The sequence below is a fragment of the Euprymna scolopes genome, chromosome 11 (genome assembly GCF_053919585.1).
Source record: "Euprymna scolopes isolate OS-2025 chromosome 11, ASM5391958v1, whole genome shotgun sequence".
Taxonomy (NCBI): Eukaryota; Metazoa; Mollusca; class Cephalopoda; order Sepiida; family Sepiolidae; genus Euprymna; species Euprymna scolopes.
The window spans coordinates 105625008-105641622 of record NC_136492.1 but is presented as its reverse complement, the minus strand read 5'-3'; the positions used below and the strand labels follow the sequence as shown (position 1 = coordinate 105641622).

The 16615-nt window shown below is 38.0% G+C and overlaps 2 protein-coding genes across 3 annotated transcripts in view; one reads left to right on the top strand and one right to left on the bottom strand.

Moving 5' to 3' along the window:
• Window positions 1-1568, bottom strand: part of LOC145288037 (protein O-linked-mannose beta-1,2-N-acetylglucosaminyltransferase 1-like) — a 185293-nt gene extending 183725 nt beyond the window's left edge. For both annotated transcript variants that reach the window (XM_080136052.1, XM_080136053.1), the window contains exon 1: window positions 1412-1568. The gene's annotated coding sequence lies outside the window, so the exon portion shown is untranslated. The remainder of the gene's footprint in view (window positions 1-1411) is intronic.
• A 373-nt stretch (window positions 1569-1941) lies between these two features.
• The window catches only part of LOC145288038 (ciliary microtubule inner protein 2C-like), a 62470-nt gene continuing 47796 nt past the window's right edge, over window positions 1942-16615 (top strand). Inside the window, exon 1 of the mRNA XM_080136054.1 lies at window positions 1942-2145. Coding sequence (XP_079992180.1) covers window positions 2075-2145 — 71 coding nt within the window. The 5' untranslated portion in view covers window positions 1942-2074. The remainder of the gene's footprint in view (window positions 2146-16615) is intronic.

Sequence of the window (16615 nt, the reverse complement as noted above, 5' to 3'; positions counted from 1 at the left end):
AAACATGTTACATTGAATAAAAACACAAAAATATATCCAGTTTGGTAGAAAAGTAACTTATCTTGCCTTTGATAACATTTATTTGTCATATATTTGTTTGACAACTTTTTCGAATCTATGTGTACAGTGATACAAACCCACTGGAAAGTTTTTCATTTAATTTTAGGTTAATTTATTATTTCCAGAAGCAATCGTTCTTCAGTTTAAAATACTAATTTCTCCCTTGAATTTTAACAGCAGGTGCATGAAATAAAATGGCGTCTCCAGTTTCGGCAATAAAGTGTAGAAGTACAAAAAAAAAAATTTTTAATTAAAAAAAAAAAAAAAAAAAAAATCACCAAACTACAAACACCGTCACTTCCCGATATACTTTTAGTGTACAATCGAAAAAAAAAATAAACGAAAAAAAAAAAAAAATTTTTAAAAACGAAAAAAAAAACAAATGGTTCGTAAATGATAAAGCAAATGTTATGTAATAAAATAAAATAAAAATGTTAAATAACGAATGAATGAGCGCCTTCATATTCTTTTTTATTCACTTATTTGTATATAGGATTTATAAAAGGTGCGTTTTTGATACCGTGCTGAAATAATGTTATTCTGAAAGCCATTCTTAACGAGGAGGAGAGGATGTTTTTCAACTATTCAACAATTTAATTAAAAAATATATATATACCGTGAAATTTGAATTTAACCGGAAAAAAAACTATTAAAGAAATAGCGTGGTACCAAAAATGCATAAGCACTTTTATAAAATTTCATTTTACGCGATTGCATTTTTAAAATTTTTTTTTTTTTTTACCTACGGCAAGATACGGATTGTGCTATTTTTACAATTTTTACATACGATTTTCAAATTAAATTTAATTTTTACCGTATCTTTTGTTTATTAAATTGTTAGGTGAAAGTACAGAATAATTACAAAATAAATAATAAAAAGATCCCTCTCCCCATGTTAAGAATGGGTTTCTAAGTAATAACGTTATTATTTCAGCACGGTCCGTATTCTGCATTGTACTTCTTTTTAAAACATACTGTTTAAGTCACGTATGAGTAAGAAATAATACAGATAGACATAGATAAACTTGTTTTATTAATAGACAGGAAAATATCGGAAAATTGCTCACAATTCCAAATAATTGATTCCAACAATTAATAAACTTTAATATACTTTCGTTTTTTTTTTTTTTGCTTATTATTATTATTATTATTATTATTATTATTTTGAAACAAAATTCATGGATTTCGACAAGTAAAGTTTAAGCAACACTTGTTTTTGTTTTGTTTTTTTTACACATTTTGATGTTGTTTTGTTTTATCGTGAAAGAAAAAAAAACAACTTAACTTAAAATAATTATTGTAATCAATCAAAAACAAATGTACCGAAGCAAAAATATATTCATTTACTTACCAATTAAAGCTGCCGAAAAGGACGATGATCAGATTGATAAAATCAAATTTAAAAAACCCATGATCAATCAGAAAAGTCACATATGTTACGAGACTAGAAAAATAGAGGAAAAGAGCTGAAAGTGGTTGTAAAGGCAATTTTGACTCTTCTGTGTTATGAAATTACAAAAAGCGTCGCTTCACGTAAATTGTCGGGAGCTGCCGGAAATTAACGAACTTCTTCGTGGTAACTAATGGCAACAACGCTAAACAATTGAAGTTGTAGTCAGGAACAATGATTAGATTGATAAAAATAAATAAATAAAATAAAAAGAAATATAAACAGTTACATATATTTTGAGAATAAAAACACTTCAAAATGGTTGTAACGATTTTTTAAAACTCTTCTGCTTTATGAAACTACAAAAATGCAATTTTACGAAAATTATCGACGTTTTTTCGTGGTAACTAATAGCAACCATGTTAAACAAAACCGATTCTTCTATTCTTGACAGTAAGAATAAATTACCATTTTCTCCTATTTTTTCGCTTTTCAAATTAATTTTTCCGGATTTTTTTGGTTCGTCTTTGAATTAAACTGGAATATAAATAAATATTTTTCGCTAAGTGAGCAGTAGAAGTTCAGTTTTCTTAAAGTATTTCTCAAAGATCTCAAAACAGAAAAATGTCCAGGGCAGCCGGAACTTTAATAACGACCAAAGATGCCGATTACATCCCCCCTTATTTGATGCCAGGGTAAGTACAGTGTTGGACAACGACAGATTTTGATTTTGTGCTTCATATATGCAAACTGATGCTTCCTTTTTAATATCGATCAAATCAATATGCTGTTTTAAAAAATATAAAATGAAATGCAATTCGTTATATTCCCATTCCCATAATAATTTGTAAAAATTAAAAAAATAAAGAATTTAATTTAAATTAAGAGGTCGGTAAATGATAGATATGTTGCGAGACCAACGAGTGTGTCGATGCTAATCCCGCAAATTCCCCCGGTAATAATAATAAATCAGGTGTGGGAGTTGAATAATAATAGCAAAGATGACTGAGACGAATGGATAACTTAAATACAAAATTTATTTTTTTTAAAAGATTGTAAATGAATGAAAAGAGAAGATAAAGTTTCTTCTTAATTGAAAGTCTCTCCCTGCGACTGAGGTAATTGAATGAAAAGATGTAGAAAAGTGAAAGTTCTTGGTTAGAAATAACCAGTCTTTTAACGGAGAATTAAACAATATAAAAAGCCCACCGCTTACTAAGTAGAGAGATAGAAAAGGGTAAAAATAAAAAGTCCATTAGGGTTGCAAGTCCGTATCCACATGGAGGAATTAGCCGTCAGGTGCGCGCATGTTTAACGTCCAAACGCGGACGGGTCGATGTTGATGTTGATGTTGATGTTTACGCCATGGTGTTCAAAGGTCGACTGCGTGTGGGCGAAAAATTCCCTTTTTATACTTGTCCTACCGGTTCCAGGGAGGCCTTTAGAAAAATCATTTTTTTTAATTTGTTTTACTTGTAATCCAATTAGATGAAAAGAATAACATTCTTATGACGTAAGATGCTTTAAATGACGTCCGCACTAGTAACTGAAATTTCGGGGGGTTTTGGGTTTTTTTTTACACAGGCATCATCACATTATCAAGGCCAAGAGGCCACTCAAGGATAAGGGTTAACGAGTGTACAGTATACATTGTACAATATAGTAATCATTAGTAATGAAAATTCGGTAAATTTGATAACTTATATGGAACGGCTCATCAAGAACTTATTTACGGTAGACTTGAAGACAACCATATTGTAGTCAGCCGGAAAGCAGGAAAACGGAAGACAATTCCACAGGTGTGCAGTTCTAAGAAAGAAGCTTTGTTCATGGAATCTACGTTTAGGTTTAGGCACAGATAAAGAGTGGGTGGGCAAAGGAAAATGTACGCACAGCTGAAACGATGTTTATACATCCATGCGTGTGCAACTGGGTTTTACTGTTAAGGCAGCGCTGGCAGCGCGCTATTATTTTGTTTTGAGTAGATTCGACGCACATGCGTCGGGGCTACGATAAATATGTGCAATTTAATGGTGAAAACAAATAGGATTTATGGTTATGAAACTTGACTTACAATATTTTTTTTTTTAAGTTTCTGATTACTTTTGGTTGCATTTGTTAATCTCTAAAAGGAAAGAAATGTATTTTTATACAGTAAAAAAATAAATAAATAAAACATCCGTTATAATGAAAAATGTCTCCACAGCAGCTCTGAAAACTCGAAATTTCAGCTAAATTTCAAAATTAAATGAATTAATTGTAAAAATCCCTTGAAAGATAAATGTTTGTTTTCTGGAACTATTTCAAAGTAAAGTCTTAAGATATTGAATGAAAAAAAACACCTTATTTATACTTTTTAAAAAAAAAAAAATGCGCTATTATCCCCAAAAAGTGAGAGTATAATAAAAAAAAAAAAAAATCAGCCTTTGCTGGATCAAAATAAATGACAACCAACATGCAGAATTTTGATGGAAGGCCAAAATATCGACAGTTATAAAGGCAGCAACTAGCCACTACCAACCAACTTTTACCACTGGTACTAACCGCCAATGACAGCAGAGTTACTGCCTAAAAAATAGCAGTAATCAATTAGAAACAGTAGCGCTCAACAGTGCGCACCAGTAGCGACCAGTGCTATGACAGTGTTATGACCAGTGCTATGACAACTTAAAAGAAATGGTGTCCGAAGTTCGATGACAGTACTTGACAATTGAAGACAGCTGATTTGCCAGCCAGTGCCTGCCCATGTCCAGAAGTGTCAGTAACCGTCTGAAGATCACTGTAAATCATCATCTTAAAGACCAGTGACCAACAGTAACCGCCATTGGATATCAGTACCATACAATGGATGGCAGCGCATGAATATTGAAGACAGGCTGTTACATTTAAGAGCAGTCCAATGGCCTCGTCACTGGTTATGATCATTAGTGACCAACAATGACCAAACACAAATAACCGTCTAAAAACGCCTATGATCACAAGCACTAAACGCCAGTAACCATCAGTTCCCAACAATGCTCGAAACTTAGACAGGCGATTTCAGTTCAGAGAAGACCAATAAAGACCGCCACTGATCATGAAAGCCAGTGACTTCCACACCTGCTATTGCACAACAATACCTAACAATGGAACCCAACTGTTGTTTAATTTGTTTTCAGGAAACATAGAACACATATGGTTGGATCACTCTACTGCTCCAGTAGGTATCTCACTGCCGATGCCATCCTCTATCTGTATAAGAGCCAGGCATGTCCTAAAATGGGTACTATGGCCACATCTGGGAAGGAGCTGCTCAATGCGCCCTATTTTTCCTTGATAGAGTTCAAAACCGTCTTTGAAACCTAGTAGGTGATGCCCTTTTCTCTTCCCTGCAGCCTCTTTTCTTTTTTTTTTACACAGTGATCACCACTTATCAAGGCCCGGAAGCCACTCAGGGATAAGGGTTATTGCAAGTGCATTACGTTAGTGTGGAGATTTGATGAAGTGTTTACTTAAGGGGGCTGTTCATTAGGAATTTGTTAACGTTGGACTTGAAGACATCCAAGTTGTAGTCCAGTGGGAAGCAGGCAGACGGAACAGAGTTCCGCAGGTGTGCAGTTCTAAGAAAGAAGCTTTGTTCATGGAATCCATGTTCTGATTTAGGCACAGATAAAGAGTGGGGGAAATTTTTCACAGTGGATTCAGCTAGACGGGTGTTTTTCGTGAAAGATTGGCGAGGGGGGACCAGAGATTGGAGTTCAGACGAGCACCTGCCATGGAAATAATGATAAAACAAGGATAGGCTTGCAACGTCTCTTCTGTGGGAGAGAGGTTGCAGGGTAGAGAAAAGGGCATCCCCCACTAAGCCACAAAGTCTATTTTGTACTCTGTCAAGGCAGGATAGGCTGTTTTTAGCAGCTCCTGCCCAGATATGGCAACAGTATTCCATCCTTGGACGTACTTGGCTTTTATATAGATAGAGAATTGCATCAGTAGTGAGATATCTTCTGGAGCGGTAGAAGGATCCCACCATCTTTCCAGCGACCTTAGCAACAGACTTGATGTACGTATTCCATTTCAGATCAGGAGTAAAGGTCAAGCCCAGAAGCTTGTCAAAACACGGGGCCTCACCCAGACGAGAGCCATCCATCCCAATTGATGCCAGATGGGGATCAGAGCGTTGATGATGTAAGAATAGGAGTTTGGTTTTGGATGCATTAAAGGTAACCAGCCACGTCTTTCCCACTGAACCACGCGCTCGAGATCAGAGGAGAGAGAATCAGAGAGAACTTTGTCATTTACAGCTTTTGATGTGTTGCCGTAGATGGTCGTGTCATCAGCATAGATGTCAACGAATGATTTAAGTATGTGTTTAGGGAGGTCATTGATGTAGATCAGGAAGAGAGTTGAGCCCAGGATTGACCCCTGAGGTACTCCAGCATTTATATTACAGGCCTCCGATTTTTGTCCATCTACCACTACTCTTATGAGCCTATCAGAGAGAAATGATTTAATGATTGAGAAAACATTTCCAGTTATACTGTAGCTGGAAATCTTGTGAAGTAGACCCTTATGTCATACCTTGTCGAAGGTCTTTGATATGTCAAGAGCAATTGCCCTAGAAAGGAAGCCTTTGTCAAGAGATTCACTAATCCTGTGGGATATAACCGTCAGCACATCTGCGGTAGATCTTGCAGAGCGGAAACCATATTGTGTGTCACTAAGAAGGTTGTTCCTGCTGAGATGGTTGACTATTTCTCTATTTAATATGGATTCCAGCAACTTACTCATAACACACAGGAGACTTATTGGTCTGTACTGAGAGGGAGATGACTTATCACCTGAATTCTTAAATACAGGGCAAACTGATGAGTTCTTCCAGGGAGTCGGAAAGCACTTCTCCTTAAGGCAGCGTTGAATAGTTTCGTAAGTATGGGAGCGAGTTCTGGTTGAAGCTTTTTTAACACTATAATTGGGATGCCATCAGGGCCAGTTGCTTTACTGGAATCTAGGTTCTTGATTAGCTTGGCGTCTTCATGCACGGATATTTGTATGTTACTTAGCTTGTTCTGTGTTATAGGAGGAAATATGGGGAGTTGATGGTCTTCGTCGCATAGGGTAGAATTAGCTGCAAAGTTCTTTGCAAATAGTTTGGCCTTGTCTGACGCTGACGAGATGACCTCTGGTCCATTGATAATGGTTGGAATAGAACGCACACTTCTGTTCAGGATCCGATTTTCTGACAGAAGAGATGTTGCGGGCCTGTCTCTACTGTATCGCTAATTTTATGAAAAGTGCTCGACTGGACTCCAATCTATGGACTCTCCCTTGCCAAACTTTCACAAAAAAACACTCGACTAGCTACTATCACTATATATGATTTTCCCCACTCTCTATCTGTGCCTAAATTTAAACACAGATTCCATGAACGAAGCTTCTTTCCCAGAACTGCCCGCCTGTGGATCACTGTTTTGCTAGCCTGCTTCTCAGTTGAATACAAGATGGTAACCTTCAAATCTAATGTAAATAAGTTTTTGTTGAGCCGTCCCCACAAATAATCAAATTCTATGGAATTTACATCATTAACGATTACTACAACCTTACATTAATGATTGCTATCACCTTACATTCATTAGCCCTTATCCTCAAGTGGCCTTTTGGCCTTGATAAGTAGTAACTCCCTAATAAAAAAAATGGGGAGGGGGGACCTAATCTGTTCTGACTGTGTCATATTTCCACTGAGCAATGCCAGTACACGGGTCCTGCCAGTTTGAAATAAAAAATTTGTAAAATATTGCAGAAAATTTTATTTTTTGGTTCGAACTGCCGGGCATTTATTAGAATAGCCAATAAAACAAAAAGGGGTGAACAAAATAAATATACAAAAAAATAAATGTTACCAAAGGTAAGCTTAATTACTGTTCTACCTACCTGGATAAGTTTTTATGTTCTAACTTATTTTAAAGTAGTTTATTAATAAGGCTGTACAACAGCATATTCTTTACATTGTTTTGACTCTTGAGTATATATTCATTAATATCTTGTATGTTTTTATATAGATTGATGTGGTTCTCGGTTGATTGACTATCTTACTGTGTCGGATGTATACTTGAGAATCAAAAGAATGAAAAGAATATTCTGTTGTCACAGTCTTAGTAATAAACTAATTTAAAATAATTATTACTTAAAAATATAATTAGTGTAAAATCTATTGAGTTAACACAGAAAAAATGGTAATCACATTATAGCCATAGTCAAGCCTCGATAATTGCTTAACAATTGAAAATTAAACAAAATAATTTGTCTAGCATTAGATTTTCGCATGATTCGTGACATTTATTAGATATGTTTCTATCAGTATTTTGTTTATTTTTCGATTTTTAAGCGATTGTCGAGATTACATTTATTTGTTGCGTATTTATTTTTACCTCTTTTTTGCTTTGTCGGCTATTCTAAGAAGTGCCTCGATAAATTATTTCCTTTTAAATAGAACTAAAAATGCATTTTAAACGTTGAAAAGTCACTTAAATTCACTGATTAGTTACACTGGCAATTTATTCACTAAAAAGGCTAAAATAATTATTTATTAATAATTAAATTAAATAGAATTAAAATTTAAAAGACATTGATCAGTGCATTAGTGTGTGAAAGTCAATTAAATTCTTTGATCTTACTGACAGTTTATTCATTAAAAAAAAAGTTAAAACTATTTTTTATTAATATTGGAGTAGAATTCAAATTTGAAAGAACATTAATTATTATTTTTTGTGATGAAGCAGTTAGGTGTTTCCAGACAATTGCAGCTGAAACATCGGCACAGAGGAAAGCGAAAGAAAAATAAGAGTATTCGTTAATAACTGTCAGTATGTATCAGTTGCGGGAATTTGAATTTAATGGGCCTTTGAAGTCCAGACTTATTCTTTCAAATGGCTGACTTGCTTTATAAGAATCTGAGGTGCCACCTAAGGAACCTAGGTTTTATTTTGGAACAGACCCAACAGACCTTCATAACTGCTTTCACATCTTCCAAAGAGTATGGCAGATTTTTGGTTCTGATGAAATGTAGCATCCTGGTTACCCTCGGGTAGCATAAGTCTGTGTACAAAGAGTGTAATTTGTCAGCAGAGGCGATAGAAGAACAAATTTGAGACAAGGCGTCTGTGGCAACATTTTGTTTCCTTGGGCGATAGGCAATATTATAGCTAAAAGAGAAAGTTCTAGCTTCCATCTCGTAATCTCCTCACTTTTTATTTTGCTATTTAAGCATAAAAGAGACAGATTTTTGGCCAGTGAACTTAAAACGCTTTCCCAAGCAGTAAATGTCACTATTTTTAGATCGCCTCTACAATTCTGTTCTTCAGATGCAGCACTTCCATTTCTCGTTCTCTTTCGGTGGAGGAGAAGTCCTTCACAGCTGAGACAATTTTTATTTTTGTACCTTTTCTCCACGTTAAAAACCAACCCTGGTGTCTAATTCTGCCCTGTGGGGAGGCATTGTAAATAGGTACAATTGGAGAGGTTCCATGTTTTGACAAGCTTCTGGGCTTGACCTTTACTCCTGATTTGAAATGGAACATGTACATCAAATCTGCATTTACCGTTTGTGCTTGTACAACTGCATCTGGGAGATAATTCCATGTGTTGACAACCCTCTGTGAGAAGGTCCCTTTGTGGACATCAAGCCTACAGTGTTTTTTTACAATTTTGATGCTGTTCTCCCTGGTTGCGCTGTTTTTGGCGATCTGAAAAGTCGGCTTTCTTGTATAATAGATCCCATGGATGTACTTGTAGAGATCGATCATGTCACCACGATTTCTCTGATGCTCAAGAGTGGACAGTCCCAGGGTTCTCAATCTTTCAGAATATGGCTTGTCCTTCAGTGATGCCAGCAGCTTGGTTGCTCGGCGCTGTACGTCTTCCAGATCACTGCATAAGGTCTTATGGTGTGGCTGCCAGACAAAGTGGCCATACTCCAAGATAGGATGCACAAGGCTCTTGTAGAGTTGCACAAAGACTGTATTCGAGAGAAAATCAAAAGTGCAGCGAATTATCCCGACAACTTTATTTGCTTTTGCGATGGATTTGTTGTCGATGTAGATGCCTAGGTCTTTCTCATGATCATGCTCTTTCAGTGTTATCACTCCAAGCAAGTTGTCTTTCAATGTGTATTTAGCCTCTGATCGCCTGCTCCCTAGTTTCAGGACACTGCATTTCTGTGGGTATCACTCCAAGCAAGTTGTCTTTCAATGTGTATTTAGCCTCTGATCTCCTGCTCCCTAGTTTCAGGACGCTGCATTTCTGTGGGTGAAAACGGAACAACCAGTCCTGTGACCAGTTCTGCAAGTTATCTAGGTCAGCCTGTAGGCTGTCTGTGGCTCCTGGGATATCACTATGTGTGAACAACTTTGTGTCATCCGCAAACAGCTTCATGTCATTTTGGCAGAGTTTGGGTAGGTCGTGTATGTAGATAACGAATGGCATTGGACCAATGATACTTCCCTGTGGTATCCCGCTCGTTACTGGTGCTCGTCTTGATTTTGTTCCGTTTACTACTACACATTGTTGCCTAGCATTTAGGAACGCCTGAACCCAGTGGAGGACTTTGCCCTGGATGCCATATGACTCAATCTTTGTCAGGAGGCGACGGTGAGACACGGAATCGAAGGCCTTCATGAAGTCCATGTAGACGATGTTGATACTTCCTCCTGTATCGAGATTTTCTGTCCAGGTATCCATAACATCCAGAAGCTGAGTAGTACAGGACCTTCCCTGTACAAAGCCATGTTGCTCTGTACTAATAAGGTGGTTTTCCCTTAAATGCCTTATAACTTCTTCCCTGACGAGTTTTTCCATCACCTTGCAGAGTATGCATGTGAGACTAATTGGTCTGTAGTTACTTACTTGTAGTCGGCTTCCCTTCTTGAAGATGGGGGAGACTGTTGCCTTTCTCCAGTCCTGTGGTACTTGTCCTTCTAGCAGAGATTTATGGAAAAGCAGTGATACTGGGTGTGCCAAGGTATCAGCAGCCTTTGAAAGAACAAGAGGGTTGATGCTGTCTGGTCCTGCAGCCTTGTTGGTCTGTAAGTTCTTGAGCAGCTTCCATACTTTTTCCTCAGAGATTTCAAATGTTTCTAAAGGTACGTTATACTCAGTAGGTGGTGGGTCGGGTAACGGACCATCATCTTCTCGGGTGAAAACGCTCTGAAAGAAATCATTTAGTATATCTGCTTTTTCTTTGCCTGATGTTGTTTTGCTTCCATCTTCCATTTTTAGGTTTCCTGTTCCCGATTTCGTTGTCGTCTTGCTTTTAACGTATGACCAAAATGCTTTGGGATTACTCTTAGCCTCAGCTGCTACCTTAGCTTTTTTTTTTTTTTTTTTTTTTTTTTTACAAAGGCATCACCACATTATCAAGGCCCAGAAGCCACTCAAGGATAAGGGTTAAAGAGTGTACAGTAGAAATTGGTCAATATAGTAATCATTAGTAATGAAAATTTGGTAAATTTAATAACTTATATGGAACGGCTCATCAAGAACTTATTTACTTTAGACTTGAACACAACCATATTGTAGTCAGCCGGAAAGCAGGAAAACGGAAGACAATTCCACAGGCGTGCAGTTCTAAGAAAGAAGCTTTGTTCATGGAATCTACGTTTAGGTTTAGGCACAGATAAAGAGTGGGGGAAATTATTGATAGTGTTTACAGCTAGACGAGTGTTTCTTGTGAAAGTTTGGCGAGGGGGGACCAAAGATTGAAGCTCAGTTGAACACTTTCCATGAAAATAACGATACATCAGAGACAAACTCGCAACATCTCTTCTGTGAGATAGAGGTTGCAAGGAGGAGAAAAGGACATCTCCTACGAGGCTACGAAGTCTATTTTGAACTCTATCAAGGCAGGACAAGTCCTTTCTAGCAGCTCCTGCCCAGATGTGGCAACAGTATTCCATCCTTGGACGTACCTGGCTCTTATATAGGTAGAGAATAGCATCAGCAGTGAGATATCTACTGGATCGATAGAAAGATCCCACCATTTTTCCAGCGGCCTTGGCAACAGATTTGATATACGTGTTCCATTTAAGATCAGGAGTAATGGTCAAGCCCAGAAGCTTGTCAAAACTTGAGGCCTCCTGAAGACGAGAGCCATTCATTTCAATTGATGACAAATGTGGATTAGAATGTTGATGATGTAAAGAGAGAAGCTTGGTTTTAGATGCATTAAAAGTAACCAGCCACTCCTTTCCCCATTGTACTACGTGCTCAAGATCAGAGGAGAGAGAATTGGAGAGAACTTGGTCGTTTACTGTCTTAGATGTGCTACCATAAATGGTAGTGTCGTCAGCATAAATGTCTACAAATGATGTAAGGATATGATTTGGAAGATCATTAATGTAGATCAGGAAAAGAGTTGGGCCCAGGATGGATCCCTGAGGGACACCGGCATTAATACTGTGAGCTTCTGATTTTTGCCCCTCAACTACTACTCTTATGAACCTATCAGAAAGAAATGATTTAATAATTGAGAAGACTTTTCCAGCTATACCATAGCTAGCGATCTTATGAAGTAAACCTTTATGCCATACCCTATCAAAGGCTTTAGATATGTCAAGAGCAATTGCTCTAGAAAGATTGCCACCATCGAGAGATTTGCTAATCCTATGCGATATAACTGTAATGACATCTGCTGTAGATCTAGCAGAACGGAAACCATATTGAGTGTCACTAAGAAGGTTATTTTTGTTGAGATGTTTGATTACTTCTGTATTTAACACAGATTCTAGCAACTTACTCATGACGCACAGGAGACTTATTGGCCTGTACTGAGAGGGGGATGAGCGATCACCTGAATTCTTAAATACAGGGCATACTGATGAGGTTTTCCAGGGAGATGGGAAACTATTCTCCTTAAGACAACGTTTAAACAGTTTTGTAAGTATGGGCGCTAATTCAGGTTGAAGTTTTTTGAGTACTATAATTGGAATACCATCAGGGCCAGTTGCTTTACTCGAATCAAGGTTTTTGATTAGCTTCGCAACATCACGTACAGATATACGTATATCACATAGCGTGTTTTCTGATACAGGAGGAAATATTGGGGGTTGGCGATCTTGGTCGCAAAGGGTAGAATTTGCTGCAAAGTTCTTGACAAAGAGTTTGGCTTTGTCTGATGCTGACGAGATTACCTCAGGTCCATTGATAATAGTTGGGATGGAGCACACGCTTCTGTTCAGGATTCTGTTTGCTATTTGCCAAAACTGGTGGGAACCAAGCCGCTGCTCAGCTACTTTGGACTTAACAGATTGAGCATACAACTCTCTTGCGTTCCTTATTACTTTCTTACAATGGTTGCTGGCAGTCCTGAAAACGGCTTTAGTTTCCATACATCTATTACGTTTGAAGCAGTGGAAAAAGTGATTTCTGTGCGCAATGGCAGCAGCACATTCTGGAGAGAACCATGGCTGGCTGTTAGGTTTTTGCTGAAACTTTTTAGAGGGTATGAAATGGTCAATACCTACAATTAACCATTCAGTTAGGTCTAATACTATAGAGGACACATCCTTTTTAAACATGGAATGCAGAGGTAAATCAGATATAAATGTACGGAAGCTATCCCAGTCAGCCTTAGTGTATCGATATACTGTACGATGAAGAGGTACATCTGGGGACTTATTACATTTCATTTTTATCTTAATTGATACAACAGAGTGGTCGGAAGATCCAAGAGGCGACAGAACAGAAACTGAACATAGTTCAGGGCAAGTTGTGAGAAAAAGGTCTAGTAGGCTCGCATACTGGCCATCATTATCGGGCACACGGGTAGGTTCCTGAACAATCTGAGTGAGGTCATAGGCAATGGAGAAATCATGACAGAACCTCCCCTCATCATCGGTCTTGTTTGAGTGGGTCAACCATTCAACGTTGTGAACATTGAAGTCTCCACATACGTGAATGTTAGCTGAAGGATAAGTAGAAAGGACTTGGTCAATTTTCTCAGATATGCTTTGAAAGATAGTAACTCCACTGTTGTGGGGGCGATAGAGAGTAAATATAAATGCAGTAGTGTGAGCTAAAGCAACCCGGAAGCACATATAGGGTAAGTTAGGATCTTCCCTGGAGATGTCCCTCCCACAAGGAAAGCTATCTTTAATATAGGCACATATTCCATGCCCATGGCGATCTTGGGGGTCAGATTTAGAAGTTAAGTTAGAGTATCCTGAAATTGCAAACTCATCTAGGGAAATAGCCTGTCCAATGCCAGTTTCACTTAAAAATAAAAGGTCTGGTTTAGTCTCCTGTAATTGGGTTTCAACCTCTGGAAGGTTAGAATGAAGACCCCTGATGTTGGAGAAGGAGACATGGTAGTAGGGGTCTACGTTGGAAGTTGGGGAACCGGGTTTAATCGTGTATTTTTTCTTGAAACTTGTCATGATGAAATTTTGGAATTTGTGGACTAGGTCGACAGATTTACTTAGAGCAGCTTCTAGACCTCTTTTTGCTTTCCTGCATTTTTTTGGTGGCTTTGTTGTTTGCCTTAAGGTATTCGGTGTAGTCTTCTTTCTTTCTGGTTTGATGCCACTTCCTGAAGAGTCTGTGTTTCTTTCTGACTGTTTCCAGCATTTCTTTGTCCATCCATTTTTTTGTATGGGTTCGGCCTATTGATTTGGTTGGTACTGAGCATTGGACTGCCTGGTTGATTTTGTCCTTAATCAGAGTCCACATGCCGTCTACATTTTTGCCTTCCAGCTCTTTATCTCAGTCTGTTTCCTGCAGTTCACTTATGAGTTTCTCAAAGTCTGCTTTTGGAAAGTTGAAACGTTTTTGCTTGGGCTGTTTTGCTTTATAGTGATCTATTTTGATAATGAGAGTGTGGTGGTCACTTTTCCCCAGTCCAGGTGCCATTGTAATTTCTTCAATAAGGTTTTCACGGTTCGTAAGGACCAGGTCTAACACATTAGATTTTTTTCCCTTCTCTATATCTTGTTGGTTCTTTCTGATGCGTCTTGAGTACCTTTCAGGAATTTTGATGCTGAGTGGTCAGGACCGACTGTGCTGATTTTTTGCTTCCAGTCTATGTTAGGAAAGTTAAAGTCGCTGATCAGAAGTAAGTCCATTTTTGTTGCCTCTTTGCTCATAATGGTATTTAGTTCCCGTGTGTTTTCCTCACTGCTGCTTGGGCTTCTGTATACAAGACCTACAAGGAGGGAGGAGTTATTTGCCATGTTGCAGTCGACGGAGAGTGCCTTTTTGAAGTCGTTAGTGTCCACTCTGTCACAGATGGTCGGTTTCAAGTCTTTTGAGATCTATGATAGTGTCCCTTTGATTACTGTACACTCTTTAACCCTTGTCCTCGAGTGGCCTCTTGGCCTTGATAAGTGGTGATTCGTTTGTAAAAAAAAAAAAAGAATTGCATAGGCCTCCTTTTCAACTACAGAGTGCTTTTGCTCAACAGAGGTTAAAGTTCTTGAAAAGAAGGTCACTGGCCAAGAGTTTTGGGTCAGAGAGGCAGCAATAGCATATTCTGAAGCATTAGTTTCAACCTCAAGAGGGAAGAAAGAATCTATCGCTACTAGGGACGATTTAGCAATTTCTTTCTTCAGGTCCCTAAAGGCATCGATTTGTTCTTTAGTAAAGGAAAACTTGGTAATTTTAATTAGAGGATGTAATTTCTCAGAGAATTTAGATATCTACTTTGAATAGTGAGAAAACATTCCCATAGCTCATCAAAGAGAAGGAAGGTCTTGAAGGACAGGCAAGTCCAGCAATCCTTTGAGCCTATCAGAGTCTGGTTTTACCAAACCTTTTCTTATAGTGTACCCAAGCAAGTCTACAGAAACAAGAGAGTAGTGACACTTTCTTTCGTTCAGTGTTAGTCCATACTTTACCACAGTCTTCATAAAACTTTTTAAATTAGTATCATGCTCAGCCTAATTTTCTCCACAAACTGTAACAATGTCAATATAGGCAAAGGTTCATCGGAGGCCTTCTCGTTTAATGATACCATCGATGACTCAGTTAAAGCATGCTACTCCATTAATTACTCCAAATGGAATTCAACAAAACCGGTAGAAGGATTCAGAAGCTTCAAAGGCTGTGTATTTTCATTCTTCTGGTTTGATCGCAACTTGATGAGTACTAATGAAGAGTACTAAACACTTGGAAAGTGGCAATCTTATTTACCATGTCCTCCATTCAAGAAAGAGTATAAGCATCTAGGAGAGTGAACTGGTTTATTGTTTGAGAATAATCCACAACAAGTCTCTTCTTCTGATTCTCAGGAAACGCTACAAGCGTTTGGGCTTGCCATGGAGATTAAGAGGGCTCTATAATACCTTCCTTTAGCATAATAAATTTAATCAATTCAGCATCGGGTAGGGTATGTCTCCTGGATTTAACAGCTATTTGGCGACAGTCTGAGGTTAGGTTTGTAAAGAGAGGGGTAAGGGACATTTTTAATGGCAGACAGTTCACAAACAATGAGAGAGGGAAGGGGTTATCCAAAAGTTATTTCTACTGAACAATGTCGGTTTAGAAATTTATGCCCGAGAATAATATCAGTGCATAGGTCAGTTATAATCGATTGCTTGACATTACCATACTCCTTTCCATTCAGAGTTACAGATACAATACAATGTCCAAGAGTAGAGGACGAATGGGAATTGCTGACCATAAAAATTCTCTCAGAACTTGGTGAGACTGCTAATCCAAGTATCTTAACTTTATCAGGATAAATGAAATTTTTAGAACTCCCAGTATCGATGAGTATCCTCATTCGTTCACCTTTGATTTTTCCCCATAAGGACAAACAAGATAGACTCTCTGAGAAATTTAAAGAAGGAACTGATGAAGCCAGGAGAAACTAACCATAATTTATAGCAGCAGCTGTTGGAGATCTGCAGACATGTGCAAAATGCCCCTTCTAACAGTTTTTACATACTGAATTTCTGGTGGAGCACCTCGTCCGGTTATGTCTTTGGTTTCCACAGAAGAAGCATTTCTGTCCTGTGGGTTGCTTATCACTACTAGACTGGTCGTCCTCTTCTTCTGTTTTAGCTGTGGATATAGACACAATCAAGGAGTCTGACTGATTATATTGTCAATTGTTTTTGGACCGTTTCGAGCATGAGAACTTGTTGGTATGTGTTGAGTCACTTGTTCTCCAGAAGCCTCTGCCTGATGAGGGATGAC